This window comes from Channa argus, chromosome 15 (genome assembly GCF_033026475.1).
Source record: "Channa argus isolate prfri chromosome 15, Channa argus male v1.0, whole genome shotgun sequence".
Classification (NCBI taxonomy): Eukaryota; Metazoa; Chordata; class Actinopteri; order Anabantiformes; family Channidae; genus Channa; species Channa argus.
The window spans coordinates 16,461,390-16,479,938 of NC_090211.1; the positions used below are offsets into that span (position 1 = coordinate 16,461,390).

The 18,549-nt window shown below is 37.9% G+C and overlaps 1 protein-coding gene and 1 long non-coding RNA gene across 2 annotated transcripts; both read right to left on the reverse strand.

The window, feature by feature from the left end:
• Positions 1 to 3,646: 3,646 nt before the first annotated feature.
• On the reverse strand, positions 3,647 to 10,933 carry LOC137100101 (adhesion G protein-coupled receptor E1-like). Its single transcript, XM_067477736.1, has 19 exons — positions 10,792 to 10,933; positions 10,335 to 10,481; positions 9,962 to 10,108; positions 9,324 to 9,485; positions 8,834 to 8,980; positions 8,584 to 8,730; positions 8,443 to 8,460; positions 8,211 to 8,326; positions 7,968 to 7,997; positions 7,710 to 7,872; positions 7,498 to 7,611; positions 7,221 to 7,393; positions 6,942 to 7,124; positions 6,507 to 6,710; positions 6,148 to 6,387; positions 5,272 to 5,441; positions 4,843 to 5,002; positions 4,487 to 4,543; positions 3,647 to 4,269 (listed from the first exon to the last, which is right to left on the reverse strand). The coding sequence occupies exons 1-19, from the start codon at positions 10,919 to 10,921 to the stop codon at positions 4,210 to 4,212; spliced, it is 2,568 nt and encodes an 855-aa protein (XP_067333837.1). The 5' UTR covers positions 10,922 to 10,933; the 3' UTR covers positions 3,647 to 4,209.
• Positions 10,934 to 12,632: 1,699 nt separating this feature from the next.
• LOC137100570 (uncharacterized) lies at positions 12,633 to 14,414 on the reverse strand. The gene is made up of 3 exons (XR_010910926.1): positions 14,279 to 14,414; positions 14,042 to 14,164; positions 12,633 to 12,768 (listed from the first exon to the last, which is right to left on the reverse strand). It is a non-coding gene; the product is annotated as an uncharacterized lncRNA (long non-coding RNA).
• Positions 14,415 to 18,549: the final 4,135 nt, after the last annotated feature.

Genomic DNA, 18,549 nt, shown 5'->3' on the forward strand with positions numbered 1-18,549 from the left:
CTTCCACCGATATATTGACAGTTTCTCCTCTGAACATGTCCAAACCACCTCAATCTGGCCTCTCTGACTTTATGTCCAAAACATCTAACATGAGCAGTCCCTCTGATGTCCTCATTCCTGATCCTGTCCATCCTCGTCTGTCCCAAAGAGAACATCAACATCTTAAGCTCTGCTACTTCCAGCTCTGCCTCCTGTCTTTTCTTCAGTGCCACTGTCTCTAAGCCGAACAACATTGATGGTCTCAGTACTCAAAGTCCTGCACCTTCTTCACCTCCCTCTCATTCACACACATGTATTCTGTCTTGCTGCAGCTAGCCTTCATTCCTCTGCTTTCCAGAGCAGACCTTGACCTCTCTAGATTTTCTTCCACCTGTTCCCTGCTCTTGCATCACTTCATCTAACTCACTCCAGAATTTCTCCTTCTCTTCTAACTCACATCCTACCTGTGGGGCATAACCACTAACAACACTGAACATCAAACCTTGAATTTCCAGCTTGAGACTCATCAACTTGTCTGATGAGTCTAGAACATTCCTCACAAACTCCTCTTTCAGGATAACTCCTACTCCTATCTGACCCATGATAAAACAAATTGAACCCTGTTTCTAAGCTTCGAGCCTTGCTGCCTTTCTCCTGGAGACACAGTATGTCCACCATCCTTCTTTTCATAATGTCAACCACCTTTCTAGCCTTCGCTGTCATAGTCCCAACATTCAAAGTCCCTACTGTCAGTCCTAAACTCTCGGCTTTCCTGTTCTCTCTCTGCCTACAAGCACACCTTCCTTCTTTGGTCAACAGTAGGGGATTGTTGTTAACCCGGGCCGGGAATAATGGGGTATGGAAGTCAGATTCGGTGTAGAAGTTGTTTGCATTTTTTTTTTGGCATGTGTTTTACATCGGATGCCCTTCCTGACACAACCCTCTACATTTATCCAGACTTGGGACTGGCAAAAGAGGACACTGGAATTTGCCCCCTTGTGGTTGCATTTGTACTTTAGCAATTCTACTATCAATTTCTCAATAATTTCCTATTTCACCTTTTTATATAAAACCCTAAAATAATTAGAGAATGATACTCTGTTTTGAAATGTATTTATCTGAAATAAAATCCAGATTAATTTAAAGACACGGTCTATTGTAAAATTGCTGAATCTGTTGAGTAATGTTGCAAATGTAGAACTTCATTAACTGATTGCATGCAACGTTGCAAAACTTTGGTTTGAACCGTTCATTTGTGATTTCATTTGCAGAGATAAATTAGTTTGTTTAATAACTGAATCAGAATACTAAATTGATTCAGTCTGTTGGACACATAAATGGTTGTAAAAAAAAAAGAGTGTGAATGTTGGCTGTGCTGTCAGTGGCCTCGCGCCTGGACAGAGTGGAAATCGGCATCACTAGAATGAACTGGGATGTAATTCACACTCAAACAGAGAGATTCAAAAGTACCAGCTGATCCCTGTATGAGTATTTTTTACATTCCCATGCACTCATTTGGCACTATAGGTAAATATTACTAAAGCTAATGATTCCTAAGTACAACAATCCTGCAATAGAAACCTGCCTTCATAACATCTTCGGTGCAGATTCAACCTTATTATTTTGGAAAATGTGCTGCGTGGTGAAGCTGAAAACAATCTGAACAAACGCTGAACATCATAACCTTGATGAAAGGAGGATTTATCACAGGAAAAGTGGCAGTTTAATGGAGATTAGACCCCAAAGCTGGCATGTAAACTCACTAAGTCACAGCATCGCTGCAAAGTAAAGTATTGCACATTAGTATCATCTAGTGGCAGTAATAGAAACGTCACCAACATCAGCAAATGGGTGCCATGCATACACTGTAGTGTAGATTTTGACTTACAAATTTCAAGCTCAACCCTGGAAAGTAACTGATACAATTACTGAAACATGACTCGAGGCTGCTGAAAAACATTTAAGACCGGAGACTGTCCAAGTAAAAATTCAGACCCATAGATACAGTATGTTTCATTGTTTTGCAGCTTGAGGCCCTTTTCATTATTATGGAAGCGAAGTACAAATTTGAGTTTGGGGAATTTAGCTGCTATGCGGTCATTTTGATTGTTCCAACCTGTTGTACGGCCCCATGTCAAAAGTTTATGTCAAAAGCAAAATGAGGGTGCTTTTAAAAAAAAGCCTTGAATAGTTATATTTTCAATTAATTAATCAGCAAAATGCATTAAACAGTGTAAAATACTAAATTAAACTGCTAGTTGGTTTGTCTTCGTCTGTTAAACACCGATTCTCCACTTGTTGTGCACAGTTTTTCTGGGCACTCGGCAGCTTGGATTGTTCCAAGCATCTTGGGGAACTTTGGCCACACTTCTGTGGTTTTAGGCTGTTTGAATGGCTTCTGTCTCTTTGTGTAATCCGAGACTGACTTGATGATGTGGAGATGAGGGCTCCATCGGGGCCTTACCATCTGTTACAGAACTTCTTGTTCCTCTTGTCACAGTACCAGCCTCCTGCCCGATAGTACTGTGCTTTTGGATAAGAATCTACCTCCAGCACAGTACAGGGATTTTCCTGCATGGAGAGCTTGAAATCTCAGCCACAGATAGGTCAACAGAGGAATAACTGCCACTGTTCAAACACTTAAGTGCTTCACACAGTTTCATGTTTGGCAAACGGCCTGTCAAAAATTAAGTGAACCTTTAGCATCTAATTTGCTGTAATCAGGATTATTTGTACCACTAATTTTTGCTACTCTTCCCCACTCTATTTTTATTGTTATCATGTCAAGGACTTTGTGAGCTCTTCTCTGTAAAAGATGAAGCTCACAAGAAAATATAGGGTTTTACTATACCTCTTGTATCATTTGAAATAGATTAGGTCTTGAACATGACACTGTAAACACAATATAAATCAAATATATGTGACTAAATGCTGCTGCCTTGAGGGAGATATATGCATTGCAGCATTATCTCTCTGCAGTAGAAAACACATTTTAAAATGTGCTCCATCGCTTTACTAATCTAGGGATGTTTTGCTTCTAAAAGATTTATTTTTCACAAAAATCTAGTTCGGTTTGCCAGTCTACATCATCAAATGAAAGACTGTAAATCTACCACAGCCAATTCATTAACAGTTTTAACACGCTGTCCTAAATCTCCGGTGCAAACAGTGTCATGAGCAGTGATATCCATTATAAATCTAGTTTGGTAAGTTATGAGAACAGGCAAATAGCCACAAATATGGGAATACGAATCAACATTTAAATAGATTTTCACCAATCACTGTATTGCCACAGTGATTCTGACTGATGTGCATAATCCCTGTAAAACCAAACTTATAAAGCAAACAGATTTTTCCTCCAAGGGCATAGGGAATATTAAAAGTGAAGGTGGCTCTCTGCCAACACTGGAGTGCGCATTACTGTCGCCTGTTAATGGTGATTAAACAGCATTAAGCAGATGATTTTCATGTAATTATTATTACTGTTTTTAATCACTGTTTATTACTTGTGCAATAATGTGTCAGGTAAATATGATGTAAGTGACAGAGAATGTGCTTGGTTTCATTTGTCTCTTGAATTTGTCTTGTAAAGTTTGTCACATGTCAAAGTGTCCCAACTCCCATGTAAATGCAATACAAATTAAAAGACTTAGAAACAACTCAGATGTGAGTGTTTTTACTTTATATAATGTTTGTTTTTTCAGACAGTGACGGCGCAGCAGGTTATGTGTTTGGAAAAGCTCCGACGTGCAAGCAAATGATGAAATGCAATAGATTCAGCAAGTTCTAATATTATGTTCAGGTAAGACAACTGGCTCTAAGATACAGTGACAAACTATAGGAATTATCAAAAACCAGCAGATCAGAAATTCTCAAATATATACTGTGTGATGGTCAAACTCCATATTCTACAGCTACTTCAGCTACATTACAATGTACCAACCATAGTGAAGTTAATTCAAGGACGGATGTATTGTACAACGACTTAAACCTAAACAGAGGTAAAAGTGAAAAAGTTGCATTTGCTCCCTCACTGAATTAAGACTTCAATTACAACATTTGACTTTCAACAAGTAGTAAAAATAGCAAATTTGAATAAGAAGATACAATGACACATTCAGGATGTAGACACCTTACTGAAATACACCATATATTTGCATTAAAATGTAATGTTATCTTCTTTGTCTCAAATTCCTTTCTGTTCACTTCATTACTCATCTCCCTTTTTAATCACCCGTCTGTCTTCTCCTCAGGTTTGTCCGAGTCCTCAGAGACTGACACTGCATCTTTCTGTTGAAACAAATCCTTATACTTAGTCTTTGTGCTGCTGAAGTTGATATGCAGTGCTTCAAATCTGCTTTGTTTACGATAGCGATAGCAAAAAACAAAACAAAACAAAACAAAAAAACTGAATATGGCATAGGAACTATAGTTGGGATTTTTTCTTGTGTGCTTCAAAGGTTCGGTAAAACAACCCTTTAAACTGAATATACATAGACATTCTCACCACGGATTTGTCTTTTCCAAACTTGCACGTCAGCCATCTTATGTACTGCTCTCGCACCTAACACATAAAAATGAATTGTTATCTAAACCAAACACAAAAATACGCAAAAACTACAATCCCAACCATTGCAAGATGTGTGATATAATTCATAGTCAACTTGATATATTGTGATGTATATATATATATATATATATCTTATATATATATAAGATATATATATGCATATTGTGATATAATTCATAGTAAAGTATTTACAGTAGATGCAAAGGTTAGCATTGCATGCAGTATCATGTTAATAGCTACTGTAAATGAGATGCGGTGAAAGAAAAGATGAGTGTGATCTAGCCAAAGACTACCTCTTTATTGAGAAGACAATGGACAATGTAGAGAAAGGTGCCCTGCTGAGAGTTGAGGATAATGAAGAGGATCTGGAAGAAAATGTTTGTCTGGTACAGGCCTAGAAGCCATGGACAGCCCAGTATGACAAACTGGGCCAGGATCTTGAACATAATCAATCTGGAAACAATAAGAATGAGTTTATCTTAAAAATGTAAGACTCTTTAAATGTTGGTGGTTACTGCATGCAGTAAAACACTTGATCTGATTATGCTGACACAGCTATAACTTAACAAAATAAGGGACTGTTGGTGAGTAATCTCAACTTAATCTCAACTGTAATTTAAGCCCAACTGTGACGCCATTTTTAATTCACCTGAGTCTATTTCTACTCTACAAATTGTGTTTTTTTTTTTTTTCTGCATAGAGACTAGTTTTAACACTCTTACCTGGTGTCTTTGGATTGAGAAACATCACTTTTCATGTTGGCCAACGTGGGTCTTAGACTCCACAGAGTAGCACAGAATAATATCAAGTTAAGCTTAAAGAAAAAAGAAACAGAACCTGAACTGAACTCATACATACAGTTGAAAACACAACACAAACACAATTTATATTTCTACACAAATTTTTAGTACCTCTTGGGAAGAAAAGTATGCAATAAATTGAAGAATAAATTAAAATAGGCGGATACAGAGGTCAAAAAGTAGGAAGCCTATAGGTCTCTGTTGGTTGAAGGTTATTATTAGTGATGTAGGACACAGAGAGTAATGTCTGTTCATGAGAATAGCTTTGACATGTCTTCAGGCTAACAATGACCCAGTGAATCCAGCCATCTGGAACTAATTGTGCAACATCACCTATGGGTATGAAATAACTTGCAAAGTAGTAAGGTGAAATGTTGGAAGGCAAGCAAAAATTTTTTTTACTACAACTTTAGTAAAATCTGCACTTTTTGGCCTTTGATTATCAGTTTTTAGAAAATATTTAGCAACTTGATTTGTATAAAGACTTCTCAGCACCTGTGTCACCTGCTATGCCATGATGACAGCTAAATTGCACATGTCGCATGGGAAAACAAAGGGAAGAATGGGTTCTCAGTAAACTAGTTAAAGGTAGAGCGCCCCAGGCTGAACAGTTAATGTGCCATATACTCACTGCAAGAATAACAATCACAGGCCCTGTTAACGCCCAGTTAAAATTCCTCTTAGTGGAGAGCCAACACCTGCAAAAGTATCAAACAAACAATATTTCAACCTAGAAGCACATCAGACATATAGGACAATGTGACTGAAACTCTATATTACTGTTTGTTCTACTCACACCTGTGCATCCGTTGCACCATATCCATTAGAGTACACCAGTGCAGAAACACCCACAATCACAAATGGCACACCGTAGCCAATTAGGTAGAGAAGAAGCTTGGGGAGGCCATCTCGCTGGATGATCTGCACCTTGGAGAGCTTTCGCACAAGCAGGTAGAGCTGCAAGGCCTCTAGAAGCATCCACACAAAACTTGCAATAATTAAGAAGTGAAGAAGTCCAGCATAGGCCTTGCAGGCCATCTGTGGAGAGACACAAAGGAAATAAATTGCTCCAAGTTCCTCGCACATCTGGAAACACTCACCACAGAATTCTTAGTTCTAGTTCAAACATTTTATTCTCAATCTTAATCTTATTGTACCGGATAGTTCACATAGGTGCTATTGAATAGCAGCAGTAGTTGAGACAAGGCGAGGTTGATACAGAGGTGAAGACGGGCGGTGTTGTTGATCTTGGCATTCCAGCTACATAGGAGGAAGGTCAGGATAGCCAGAGCGAGGAAGAATAGTCCGATAATCACACATATTCGGTTGAGCCAATCCAAAAAAGGATTCGGTGGTGGAGCCTAAAAAAGACAAAAGACACACAAGGAAAAAAGACATGCATACATTCGGATCAGCCTGATCTCGATTCTGTTGCTCTGACCTAAGGAGACATCTTTAAGTTTTAAGGCTGATGTTCTACCCTACCACAGTTTGTCAAATTATTTGGTGGGAGTTTTGTCAAAGCCCATGAAAACAATGTTAAGTCCAGTATCCATGTGTTTATGTGCCACACTGACAGAAATCTGATATACCTCCCCGATCTGCATGATGAGGGCGAAGGTAGAAAGGTGGGAACAGCTGCACACTGTGTAGTTTTCGTCAGAGTGTGCAACCCAACAGCCGTCAACTGACCAACGCTTCCCTTGTCCCGCCGCCTGGTTGTTGCTATTGTCTTCCCAGTACACACAAGTCACTATTCCAGATTTTGGTACTGTCTGAGACACCATAGCAAAAGAAAATTCAATTAGTATTAAGTGTTAATTTCTTTTTGGATTTACGGGAAGGGACGGAATGACTGGCTAACGCTGCACCTTATGTTGGATAGTAAAGTTGACGGGCGTGGTGATAATCTTATTTTTCACTGATGGTAATATCACAGTCAAAATGTCTGAGTACATCTCTGTCTTGTTCTCAGTTTGAAAGTATTGATGACTAAGAAGACTTTGCATCCCATTCAGTGTCAGTAAGGCCACTGCTGCAGAACCTGAGATGTCCACACAAAAACAGAAGTCAACCAACACGAATAAACAAAGTTTTATCTCAATTCGAAATCCGTTATCACCGTCTTTATGATTAGCTCTTTCTCACCATTGTTGGCGCTGGCTATGGCGTGCAAGTTGATCTCCATAGAATTTTCTTTGGTGAAGAGGAAGACACCGCTGTCATTTTCATCTTCTGGACCAATAGCCAGTAGGCTCAAATCTTGTGCATGGATCGCAGCAGAAGCAAAGTTACTTGATACTGAGTAGGAATTCAAATGTAATTCAAATCCACAGTATAGATAGGAGAACCTCTCTTACCCACTGCTGGAGTAACCAGTGTTTTTGTGTAAGGGGTGCCAGTTGGTGACAGCATCTGAGATACTAGACGCTCTGAGATGTCCAGGATGACACTTCCACCATCCCCATCTCCGTCACTACTCACTCCAGGAAAACCTGACTGTGAGCCAACGCCTGACACTTCCTGCAGGAATTATGTTTTGTGTTAATAAAACGGCATAAAAACATTTTTTACACAAAAATATGAATCAAGCTCTACTTTGGTTGGAGGTTAAGTACCATGCACGCAGAGAAAAAGTTTGCCACAGTCTGCAAAGACATAAAGAAGAGAGAAAATGCATAGGATTATTAGACTAGAATGTAATTGCACGCTGCCCTACACACGTCAAACTAGTTTTAGACGTAAAACACAACATCTACCATCAGTGGCTCTTTACTTGGTGATTTGAAGTTCAAATTAAAGCCTTTATTAACAACATTTTTAAAAGTAAATACCACTCAGCTTTATTTTTCTCTACATACCGCTTCTGGTAAGAGGAAGCTTCTGCTGTTCTGAAGTTCTTGGTCCAAATTGTCAAGGAAAGTTCTTTCTTTTGTCTTACCCTGCAACAGATTTGTGTGGATTAATACGCCTTTGGCTAGATTTCTTCAGATTAGGGCCGTAAAACACTGCACTGCTGGAATTAGTATATTTTTTAATCCTTCTAATAGACAACTTGGCTAACTTGGTTAAGGAAAAAGTCAGTGGTCTTACCTTTGCAGGTGTTATTGCCTGAACAAAATCGTGAAGATCTATGAGTAATTTAAAAATGAATATATTTAATTATCATTTTTACATTTTACACCTTCAACTAATGATTAGTCAAATTTTACATTTAGCCATGACTCTGCTCACTTTGACAAAATGAGACCCCTATGTCCCACAAGACTCCTGTTGAAGGGTAAAATCCATCAGGGCAAGAACAATAGTAGGAGCCTGCTTTGTTAGTGCACGTGGTTTGTTTTCCACATATACCAGGTGTCTCCACACACTCATTTATATCTGTCATGAGAGAGCACACGTACAGGTCTATCTGTCCTGGTGGTTCCTCCACAGAGATCCAAATAATAGTATAGTCACACAGATACTGAGAAATAGCACGCACCTTCGCACGGGTTAGCAACACTGGGCGGGAAGTTTGGCTTGCTCTGCCGGTATCCACGGAGGCAGCCACAGAAATAAGATCCAATTGAATTCGTGCAGTTGGAATTGGGTCCACAGATGGAAGGATCTCTGACACACTCATCAACCTCTATAAAAATTATAAATATACGTACACAAAAAGACACCTTTTAATGCGAGCTCTTGGTGTAACCAGCCAAGATTCTCACTCCCACCTTTCTGTGCCTGGCTGGTGGAAAACTGTTTTTGGACGGTGTCTTCTACTAAGGTCTTCTAAGGATAACATGAGTTTTACTTATAACAGCTTCCTGATGTACTGTGGACTTCTTGCAGCAAGGCATTGAGACCAGAGCATACCAGGTTTTGAAGAACACTTTAAAATAGCTCAAGGAAAAATGTTTTCTATTTCTGTATCTTCTCTCTCATACTGAAAAAATCTTAGGTTTTCTATAGTGGGGTCTCCACATACATACCAATACAGATGTTGGTCTTGCTGGGTTCTTTGTTTGGTTGAGTTGGCCCGTAACCCGGTTGACATGCACAGGTAAAAGCTCCGGTCATGTTGATGCAGATAGAATAGGGTCCACAGAGAGTTGAGTTGATGGATGCACCAATAATTGAGGATGGGCTGGTTACTGTAAGTGATAGTTTTCTCATGTAGTGCATCATCTCAGGTTTTGACAAATTATAATAGACATTTGTATGATGATGTGCATTTACACTACAAAGACTTTCACCCTGGAACCTTTTGATAAAGTCCCTCCCATTTCCTGTTTCCATCCAAAGAACCAGGGTTAAATAAAAGCTACTTAATATAGGTCTGCCATGAGGCTCACAAATGATCTAGTCTGCACCGCTCAGCCCCCCCAACTCTCTTCATCTTCTCTTACTCTTCTAAAAAGTCCCCCCTTGGGGCGTCAATACTTTTTTCCACTGAACATCACTGATGCCTAAGTGTGCAATGTTGCACACATGCACATAGTGGATAAACAACTTCGGATAAAATACAAATACTGTCACTTTCCCTCATTGAGATGATTTATGCATAGAGAGAATTGACAATTCTTATCAAACTAGAAACAAATTTGGCAACAAAGGGAGAGACAGGTACCTATGCATGGGTTGGACGATCCGGGTGGTAACAATGAATATGTTGCAGCAAATCCACTCCAACAGGTGCATGTGTATGATCCAATGGTGTTTTCACAGGTGGAATATAGACCACAGTAAACCAGAGTCTGCTGGCACTCATCTATGTCTGACATAATATTCAGTATTAAAGACAGTATTAATTATATTGTATTAAAAGTATAAATAAGAACATTTACCCCTGGGAAAGACTAAAATCTTTGATTAAATAAAATAAAATCTGTCAAACTCCCTCTTTGATCTATCTATAGAAAGAATTGACAAATCCTATCAAACTACAAACAACTGTGACAACCTGGTACTTCTGGTACTACTAAAACAAAAGAGCCAGATACCTGTGCACTGATTGAACGATCCAGGTTGTATTGTTGAATTCGGTGCAGAGAATCCACTCAGACAATTACATATGTAGGATCCAATTGTGTTGGTGCAAATGGAATAAGGACCACAAATATCCGGAGTCATCTTGCACTCATTTATGTCTGCAAAAATATTCAGTATTACAGACAGTATTTCTACAAATGACATCAGTCAACACATTTTTGAAAGGTGAGCAGACATTTTGCTATTTCCTTCATCTTATTAGAACTTTGACCATGCTATAAAAATACAAATTGCAATGTGCTGGATGGACATTTACACATGGGAAAGCTGCTAGACTTTGATGGATAAAGATCTTACAAATAAGACCACAGTCCCTTTGAGAACTGACAAACTTATATCAAACCATAAACAACTTTGCCAAATTGCATAAATGTAATAGTAAAGCAACTCATAGAGAGAGACAGTTACCGTTGCATTGGTTGGATGATCCAGGTGATATTTCTGAATATGCAACAGTGAATCCACTCCAACAGGTACATATGTACGATCCGATGGTATTCGAACAGGTGGAATAAGGACCACAATAAACCAGAGTCATCTGGCACTCATCTATGTCTGACAAATTATTTATTGTTTTTTTAAATGACACCATTGCTGTACACATTTCTTTAAAAGGTAAAACTGCAAAAAAAATGTTTTGCTTGTAGTTTGCACCTCAAAATAATCATGCAAGCAACATTATGACTAATAGATTGACCACAAAGTTCAGGCTTGCTATCCACTTTTCTAGAAAACCCATGAAACTCAACATCAGAGTGTTGAAAGGTCAGCGGACAATTTGCTATTTGCTTCATTTTCTTTGAACTTTGGTCATGCTATGAAAATGCAGATTGCCATTGCTGGAGGAACTTTTACCCTTTGAAAAGCTCCATAACTTTGGTGCATAAATGCCTTTAGTTAAATACAAATACTGTCACATTCCCTAATGGACACAGTTATTGTATAGAGAGAATTCAAAACTTATATCAAGCTAAACTTTGGCAACCTGCACAACTGTGATATTATTGCAACAAATAGAAAGAGAGATGAATACCTGTGCATTGGTTGAATGATCCAGGCGGTATTGCAAAATACATTGTAGTGAATCCACTAAAACAGGCACATATGTATGAGCCAATGGTGTTTGTGCATATGGAAAAAGGGCCACAACTATCCAAAGTCATGTTGCACTCATCTATGTCTGAGAAAATGTTCAGTGTTACAGTCAGTGTTTTCAAAAAATCAGTATAGATATCAACTACAGACCATGTATTTTGCTTGTATTATGTTGCTAAAAATACAAAAATACAAATTAAGATTGATGTCCCGTGGCAAAGATCCTAGACTTTGGTGTGTAAACACCTTTAGATTAAATACAAATATTGTCACACTCCCTCCTCAACACAGTCAATGTACTGAGAAAAAACTCATCAAAGTACAAACAACTTTGGCAACCTGCCTAAAAACATTGCAGCAAATACAGACAAGTACCTGTGCATTGGTTGAATGATCCGGGTTGTACTGTTGAATTTGGTGCAGTGAATCCACTCCAACAATTACATATGTATGATCCAATGGTGTTGGTACAGGTGGAATAAGGACCACAAATGCCCAGAATCATTCTGCATTCATTCATGTCTGACAAGATACTCAGTATTACAAACAGTATTTGAATAAATAAATTATAAATAACAAAACAAAATCAGAGAACTTATCTCGTAATTACTAGTTATAGAATTACGGATCTCTTAATGCATCTTGTATTTACGAGTTATGTTTCTCAACTCAACTATCAACTATCTATCGACAGTTGTGTTCTGTTATAGAGTTTTAAAAGTGTTGAAAACAAGACTACTGTGATACTAAAGACATCCTAAAAACCTGAATAATCTAAGATGTCAATATTTTTGACAACAAAATGGCTCACTGTAGTTTATCCCTTTTGTCTATACATATTAAACTGATGCTGCGCGTATAGTTTGCCAGTACAGAGTAACTAGTTTACAATATTATAGAATAGTATTGTATAGTATAGTATTATACAGACCTTGGCAAAAAGGGATTGCATTATATACAAGGCCGTAGCCTTTATTGCAATCACACACATAACCTCTGGGTTGGTTGTAGCACACCCCATTTCCACAGTTGTTTTCCAGACAGAAATTCTCTAAAAAGAAAATTGATAACTTGATAACAACCTATCCACACATTTTGGCAACCTGCATATATGTGTTTCACAACACAGAGAGAGCCAGGTACCTGTGCATTGATTCAATGATCCAGGTGGTAATGTTGAATCTGTTGCAATGAATCCACTGAAACAGGTACATATGTAGGATCCAAAGGTGTTGGTACAAGTGGAATAAGGACCACACATACTCAGAGTCATCTGGCACTCATCTACGTCTGACGAAACATTCAGTGTTACAGACAATGTTTTCAAAGAGAAAGTACTGTACACTGCACAATTTAGTAGCACATGACCAAGTGTTCCTGAGCAAGGTGCTGAACCCCGATCTGCTGAGTGTGTCCTTGTAAGCCACTTTGGATAAAACTGTCTACCATAAGAATGAATATTAAAGTGTAAATGTTAATAATACATCAGCAGACATTTGTTTCATTCTTCAAGGGCTTTGGCCCTGTGGTGTAAACACAAATCACAATGGGCCTCACTCACAAAGAGTGCGTAGACACATATGTGCTTACATTTTTCTTAAAAAAATAATTTTGAATTAGAATTGTGTGTATGAGTAAAGGATGAAGCCTCAACTGTCTTGGAATATGTAAAAACTATAAGCCACCTCAGTGTAAGGGGCAGCAAATCTGACCCTAAAATGACCAAAAGTTCTACGGACATTGAGCTATTACAGATGTTCTTTCAGAAAAAGAGAAAATGGCAAAGGAATGTAAAAAAAAAAAAAGGTATAAAAAACTATGAAAAGGGCAAAAGTTGATAAATCAATTAAAATCTAACTTTATTAATTTCTGATGAAGAAACATTTATTATATCATAATGTGAATTAAGTATGTTGATTTAAAAAACAATTGGATTAAAAACATTTCAGAATGAGGGGATGGGAAAACATTTGCACTCTGTTGTAGCACCTCTTATTATGATAATGAAATAATGTCTCTGTTGTAAATGAGGCCCATTGTCCTGGAGCTAATTATTTTAGCTAATAATTTTCTAAACTTTTATTGGAAATATACTTTAAGTCTTTAAGTCAAATTCCTTAATTGATTGAAACAATAACAAATCTCCACCCATTTTGTAGCTTCCTCTTTCTAGGAAATAAAACTGCAAAACTTTTTTCTGAAATGTTTTACATTTTGTAAAATATGTGTCTATTGCTATAATAAGTTATTGCACAGAACTTAAAGACAAATATGAAAATTGTCACCATTTTAGCATCACACAGAAACACACAGTACACAGTAAAAGTGTGATCTATCATTATGCCATCCGAGCCTGTTGAAGTTGCTAAAGTCTGCGACCAAAATTTTTGACTAATTTAAGATCAGTGTCTCCCCAGTCCGTCACTCCTGTTGGTAACATCATTTATGTTTTGTAGATGGTCAGTACTGCTCAATATTTTTTGACAAGCAGATGTTTCATTGTGGATTACCCCTTGCTAACTGCACACTACATATGTAACGTATAATATAGTTTAGTACAGACCTTGGCAAACAGGGCTTGCATCATATGCAAGCTGGAAGCCCACATCACAATCACACTCATAATTTCCTGGGTTTGAGTAGCAGGTTCCATTTCCACAGATGTCTTTAAGGCATGGATCAATATCTATAGAAAATATTTCATATTTCAATATTTCAAACATTTCATATTAAACTATGAGCCAAATTTGCAGCCTGTGTAAATGTTATATCGTTAAAACAAATAGAGAAAGCCAGGTACCTATGCACGGGTTGGATGTTCCAGGTGGTAACGCTGCATCGGTTGCAGTAAATCCACGCAAACAAGTACAAATGTATGATCCAAAAATGTTTGTACAGGTGGCATAAGGGCCACAAATACCAAGAGTCATCTGGCACTCATCGATGTCTGATAAAATATTCAGTATCACAGAGAGTATTTTATTTATGGAAGGTACACTAGAAAAAAAAAAAACTGAAAGAATAAAAGAAAAATGTATTACCAACACAACCATATGAAGCTGGAGTGGGTAGGTGACCGGAGGGGATCTCCAGCCCAAAATCACAAATACATCCTCCATCAGGAGTACAGACAGCAGATGGTCCACAGGAGTCTGGCTCACAGTTGTGATGATCTAAGCAGGGATACAAAGATTAATATACCCATCCACTAATTATCTTCAGCATATCCAAAACCGGGTCGAAGCAACAGCAGGTTCATCGAGATAGTCCAGATCTCCCTCTCCCAAGCTATATTTTTGAGCTATTCCTGGGTAATCCCAAGGTATGCATGGGCTAAATGAAATATATAGTCTCCAGCATGTTTTGGGTTTCTCCTGTCAGTTGGATGTGCCTCAAAAATGTTAATCAGAGGCCTGAACCACCCTAATTGGCCCCACTAAGTAGCAGCTGCTCCAACCAAAGCTCATGCCACATGTCTGAGCTCTATCATAGTCTGAGCTCATACTCTATCTGTAAGGTGGACCCGAGCTACTCGGAAAAAAAGAAATAAATCTTTAGCCATGGTTTGCTGGCGGAGAAACGTGGACGTTTTAGAATTGGAGATACTAACTTTAACCCTAGTTGCTGCAAACTCAACTGTAACCCTTGTGCATGCTGAACGTATGTTGATATTGGCAGCATAACCACATCGTCTGCAAAATACAACTGGGCTGAGAGTTCTAGGGGCTGTTGAAGCTGCTAGAATCAGCTGACCCTCTTATCCCTTCACTGTACTAAGGGAGCAGTTCTCAGAAGGGATAGATTGGTTTAATTATAATTTCATAGAGGACTTGTGCAGTCTGTAACATAAAGTTTAATATTATGTGTAACGGATACACATAACAGTGATAAATGACTAAAGCTGCTTCTGTATTATACCTTGGAAAGAAAGAAATAGGACATTTTATTTATTTGCCAACACACTCGTAATAAAAATAAATACAAATGACACACTCAGGCTCATGGTTAATGATATATTTTATTATTGTTGATTGTAAAAATAAAATGAGCAGGTGACATTAGCTTATCATACAGTCACACAAATGATGCAAGAAAATGTACTGAGGTGTTACTCTTTCTTTCTCTGAGCCAAATATTAGGTGTATTAGACATAATTAGAAACAACAAATTGGAGAGTAACAACTTTGGTACTAACTATGTAACAGGTTGGGCAGAAGGGGGTTATACTCCCCCGTTGTCATTTAAAAAAAAACCCAAATTTTCTGATTTATCTAAGGTTTGCATTTCCACAGACCCGAAACAGACTTTATAAGGTTTGGGTGCTTTGGATATTTTATCACAGAGCAACTCTATTACATATTTATTATAGGAACACAGTTCTAGTATTCATCTATGTTACCAGGTTTCAATGTGATCTATATTTAACCCTGCCGCCATGTTTGATTGATATACAGCCTGTAACAGTTCTGTCTCCTACAGCCACTGTGTAGGACCATCTTTAGGACAGCCAAAAGAGGACGTAGGTGTCAGCTCTTGTGCCCTGGTTCAGGTATGTTGGTGTGTTTGCCAAAAGAGTCTGCATAAAGACAAACGAGTGATTATATAAAACAATTAATATAAAAATCAGACAGTTTAAATCATACAGAAAATTTTCTGGCTTCTTCTCAAGTGCAGTACATTTTCTTCATATCAAGTGTAAAAATTCAGGTACAATAATAATGAGTAAAGCCAAAACACACTACATAAACACATTAAGTATTAATTTAATAGCACTTTTTAAAAAGGAATGTTGAATTAGCTTTATGGGAAGTACTATAATGAACTGCCTTTTATTCTAATCTTTGGAAATGGTTATTCATTGGTTATAAAAAAAAATAATAATTCACTCACCCAGGAGAAGTGACCAGGCACGACAGTTCATCGTAACAAGTCCAGCGTCAAATCAAATGTTTGCTGGTGAGCCTTGGCTGTCGATGGGCTAATTTGCATAGCACCCAAAGATTGTAAAATGTTTATTTTGTATCCCAAAAAGAGCAAAAGATGCAGCCACTCAGCATCTCATTTTTAATGCTGGCCATATTGTGTAATTGTGACAAATGCTAATTATATACATATAAATTGGAATAATGTGTGTCAGTTTTCACTTATTCATTCTGTTTAAGTTATTCTTTTGAACTAGAGAGTTTCAACACTGACCACCTGACCTCAAGATGATTGTGCACAAAAATGTTTTTCTTTATCTTTTAAAAGATATTTCTTTCTCGCAATATTACATTTTCAAACAGACCTTGTTGGCCCACTAATGCTTTAGGTTGTCACAGTGAAATTGAACAGAACAAATAGAAGTAGCCTTTACTCACAAGTCACATATCCCATGGAGGCAACTGGGTGACTTAAGGGTTGATACACGTAGAATCCTCCCGGACAGAGAGTCACATTCACTGTTAAACTTATACCACGGCACCCCAATGAATACCCATACGCCGTCCCCGTTGCTGGAGTTGCAGACCCAGTAGTTGGATAGGTAAACGGAATGTAAGCAGTGTGCTCAGTGCCGCCCCGATTAGGTGACACACAGTCTGTAATAACTCTGTCTCCTCCAATCCCTGTGAAGCGCCACCATTGGTTAATTAGACTTCCATCATCCTTAGGAAAGCCAGAGAAGGAAGTAGATGTGAAGGCTCGGTTGCGCCATGGTTCAGTTATGTTGGTGTATTTATCACAGGAGCCTGCATGAAGGCAAACAATTGAGTTCGATTACCACATAATTTCGGACCTCTGACCAAATCTTTTTTTTTTTATTTTGTCTCTGTAAACATTATTCATACCAGGAGGAAAATCACTGGTTACAGGGATTAATAGAAGACCTAGAACAAACAGAGACAACGGAAATTAATCAGAAATAACAATCAACGGCATGAAAACAGTTATACCGCTAATTGCATCTTTATATCTCAGTGGATTATATCACTGGCAATAGCACTATAAAACCTAACGTTCATATTTTTTGATGATATATTTTTCATGGTGTTATGACAGACAGAGAAATTATTCCTCCTCCTCCTTTTCATGGTCCGAGTTCCTTCTTCACATTATAACCAGTTGTTTGTAACTAGCACCTCTTATTATGATAATGAAATAATGTCATGCAGCATTTTCCCATTTGGCTAAGAGGTGCCAAAGTGTTTCGTGTTTATGAAATCTTTTCCTAGTTTTTGCTTTTGTGGAATAACTAGAAGATTTTATGATAGGATCTCATTAGAATGAGAAAATTGTCTTAATACTTACAAAGCAAATGTCTGTAAAATAAATATTATCATGATTTATGTTGATTCTAATTATTTACCAACATAGATAATGTCACTAATGGCCAGTGGTGGAAAGTAATGAAGTACAAGTACTTTGTTACTCTACTTAAGTACATTTTTCACATTTCTGTAGTTTCTTTAAGTAGCTTTAATTATGGCTACTTTGACTTTGACCATTACATCTAAGAGCAAATAGCTATACTTTTTACTTCACTACATTTGTAATGTAAGCTGCGTTACATGTTTTTTAAATTTTTTAAATGAAAACTAATCACTAAAGAGACAGACATATAGTCATTTTTATTTATTTATTTAACATATTAGCAGTACTCAAAGAGAGTAAATTTTATTCTTTGGCTTCCTGAACTTGGACCTGGCGATGCCTACCTCTTCTTTTCAAATACTGAAAAAAGAATCAGATCATATAGTCCATTAGCTTCAACCCATCGTTTTAATTACTTAATGTCCGCCCAAACATTAAGCAGCACTGGTCCACAGTTTTTGAGTTATTTTTTTTTTTTTTGTCCTTTCGGCTTATCCTGTGAGTTCAGGGTCGCTACAGCGGATCATTGTCAGCATGTTGATTTGGCACAGTTTTTACGCCGGATGCCCTTCCTGACGCACAGCTGGGGATGGGAATGGGCTGTTAGGGGTTCAGTGTCTTGCCCAAAGACACTTCGACATATAGCCATAACATCGAACCACTCACCCTGTGGTTCGTGGACGACTGCCTTTACCAACTGAGCTACAGTCGCCCAACTGT

Coding starts and splice junctions, on each gene's coding strand:
- LOC137100101 (XM_067477736.1), bottom strand. CDS start 10,921: ATGACTCTGGTTTATTGTGGTCCTTATTCCACCTGTTCGAATACCATC. Junction 10,109..10,334: donor ATCGTTCAATCAGTGCACAG/GTATCTGGCTCT, acceptor ATATTATGTCAG/ACATAGATGAGTGCCAGCAG. Junction 4,544..4,842: donor ATTGTCTTCTCAATAAAGAG/GTAGTCTTTGGC, acceptor TTTATGTGTTAG/GTGCGAGAGCAGTACATAAG.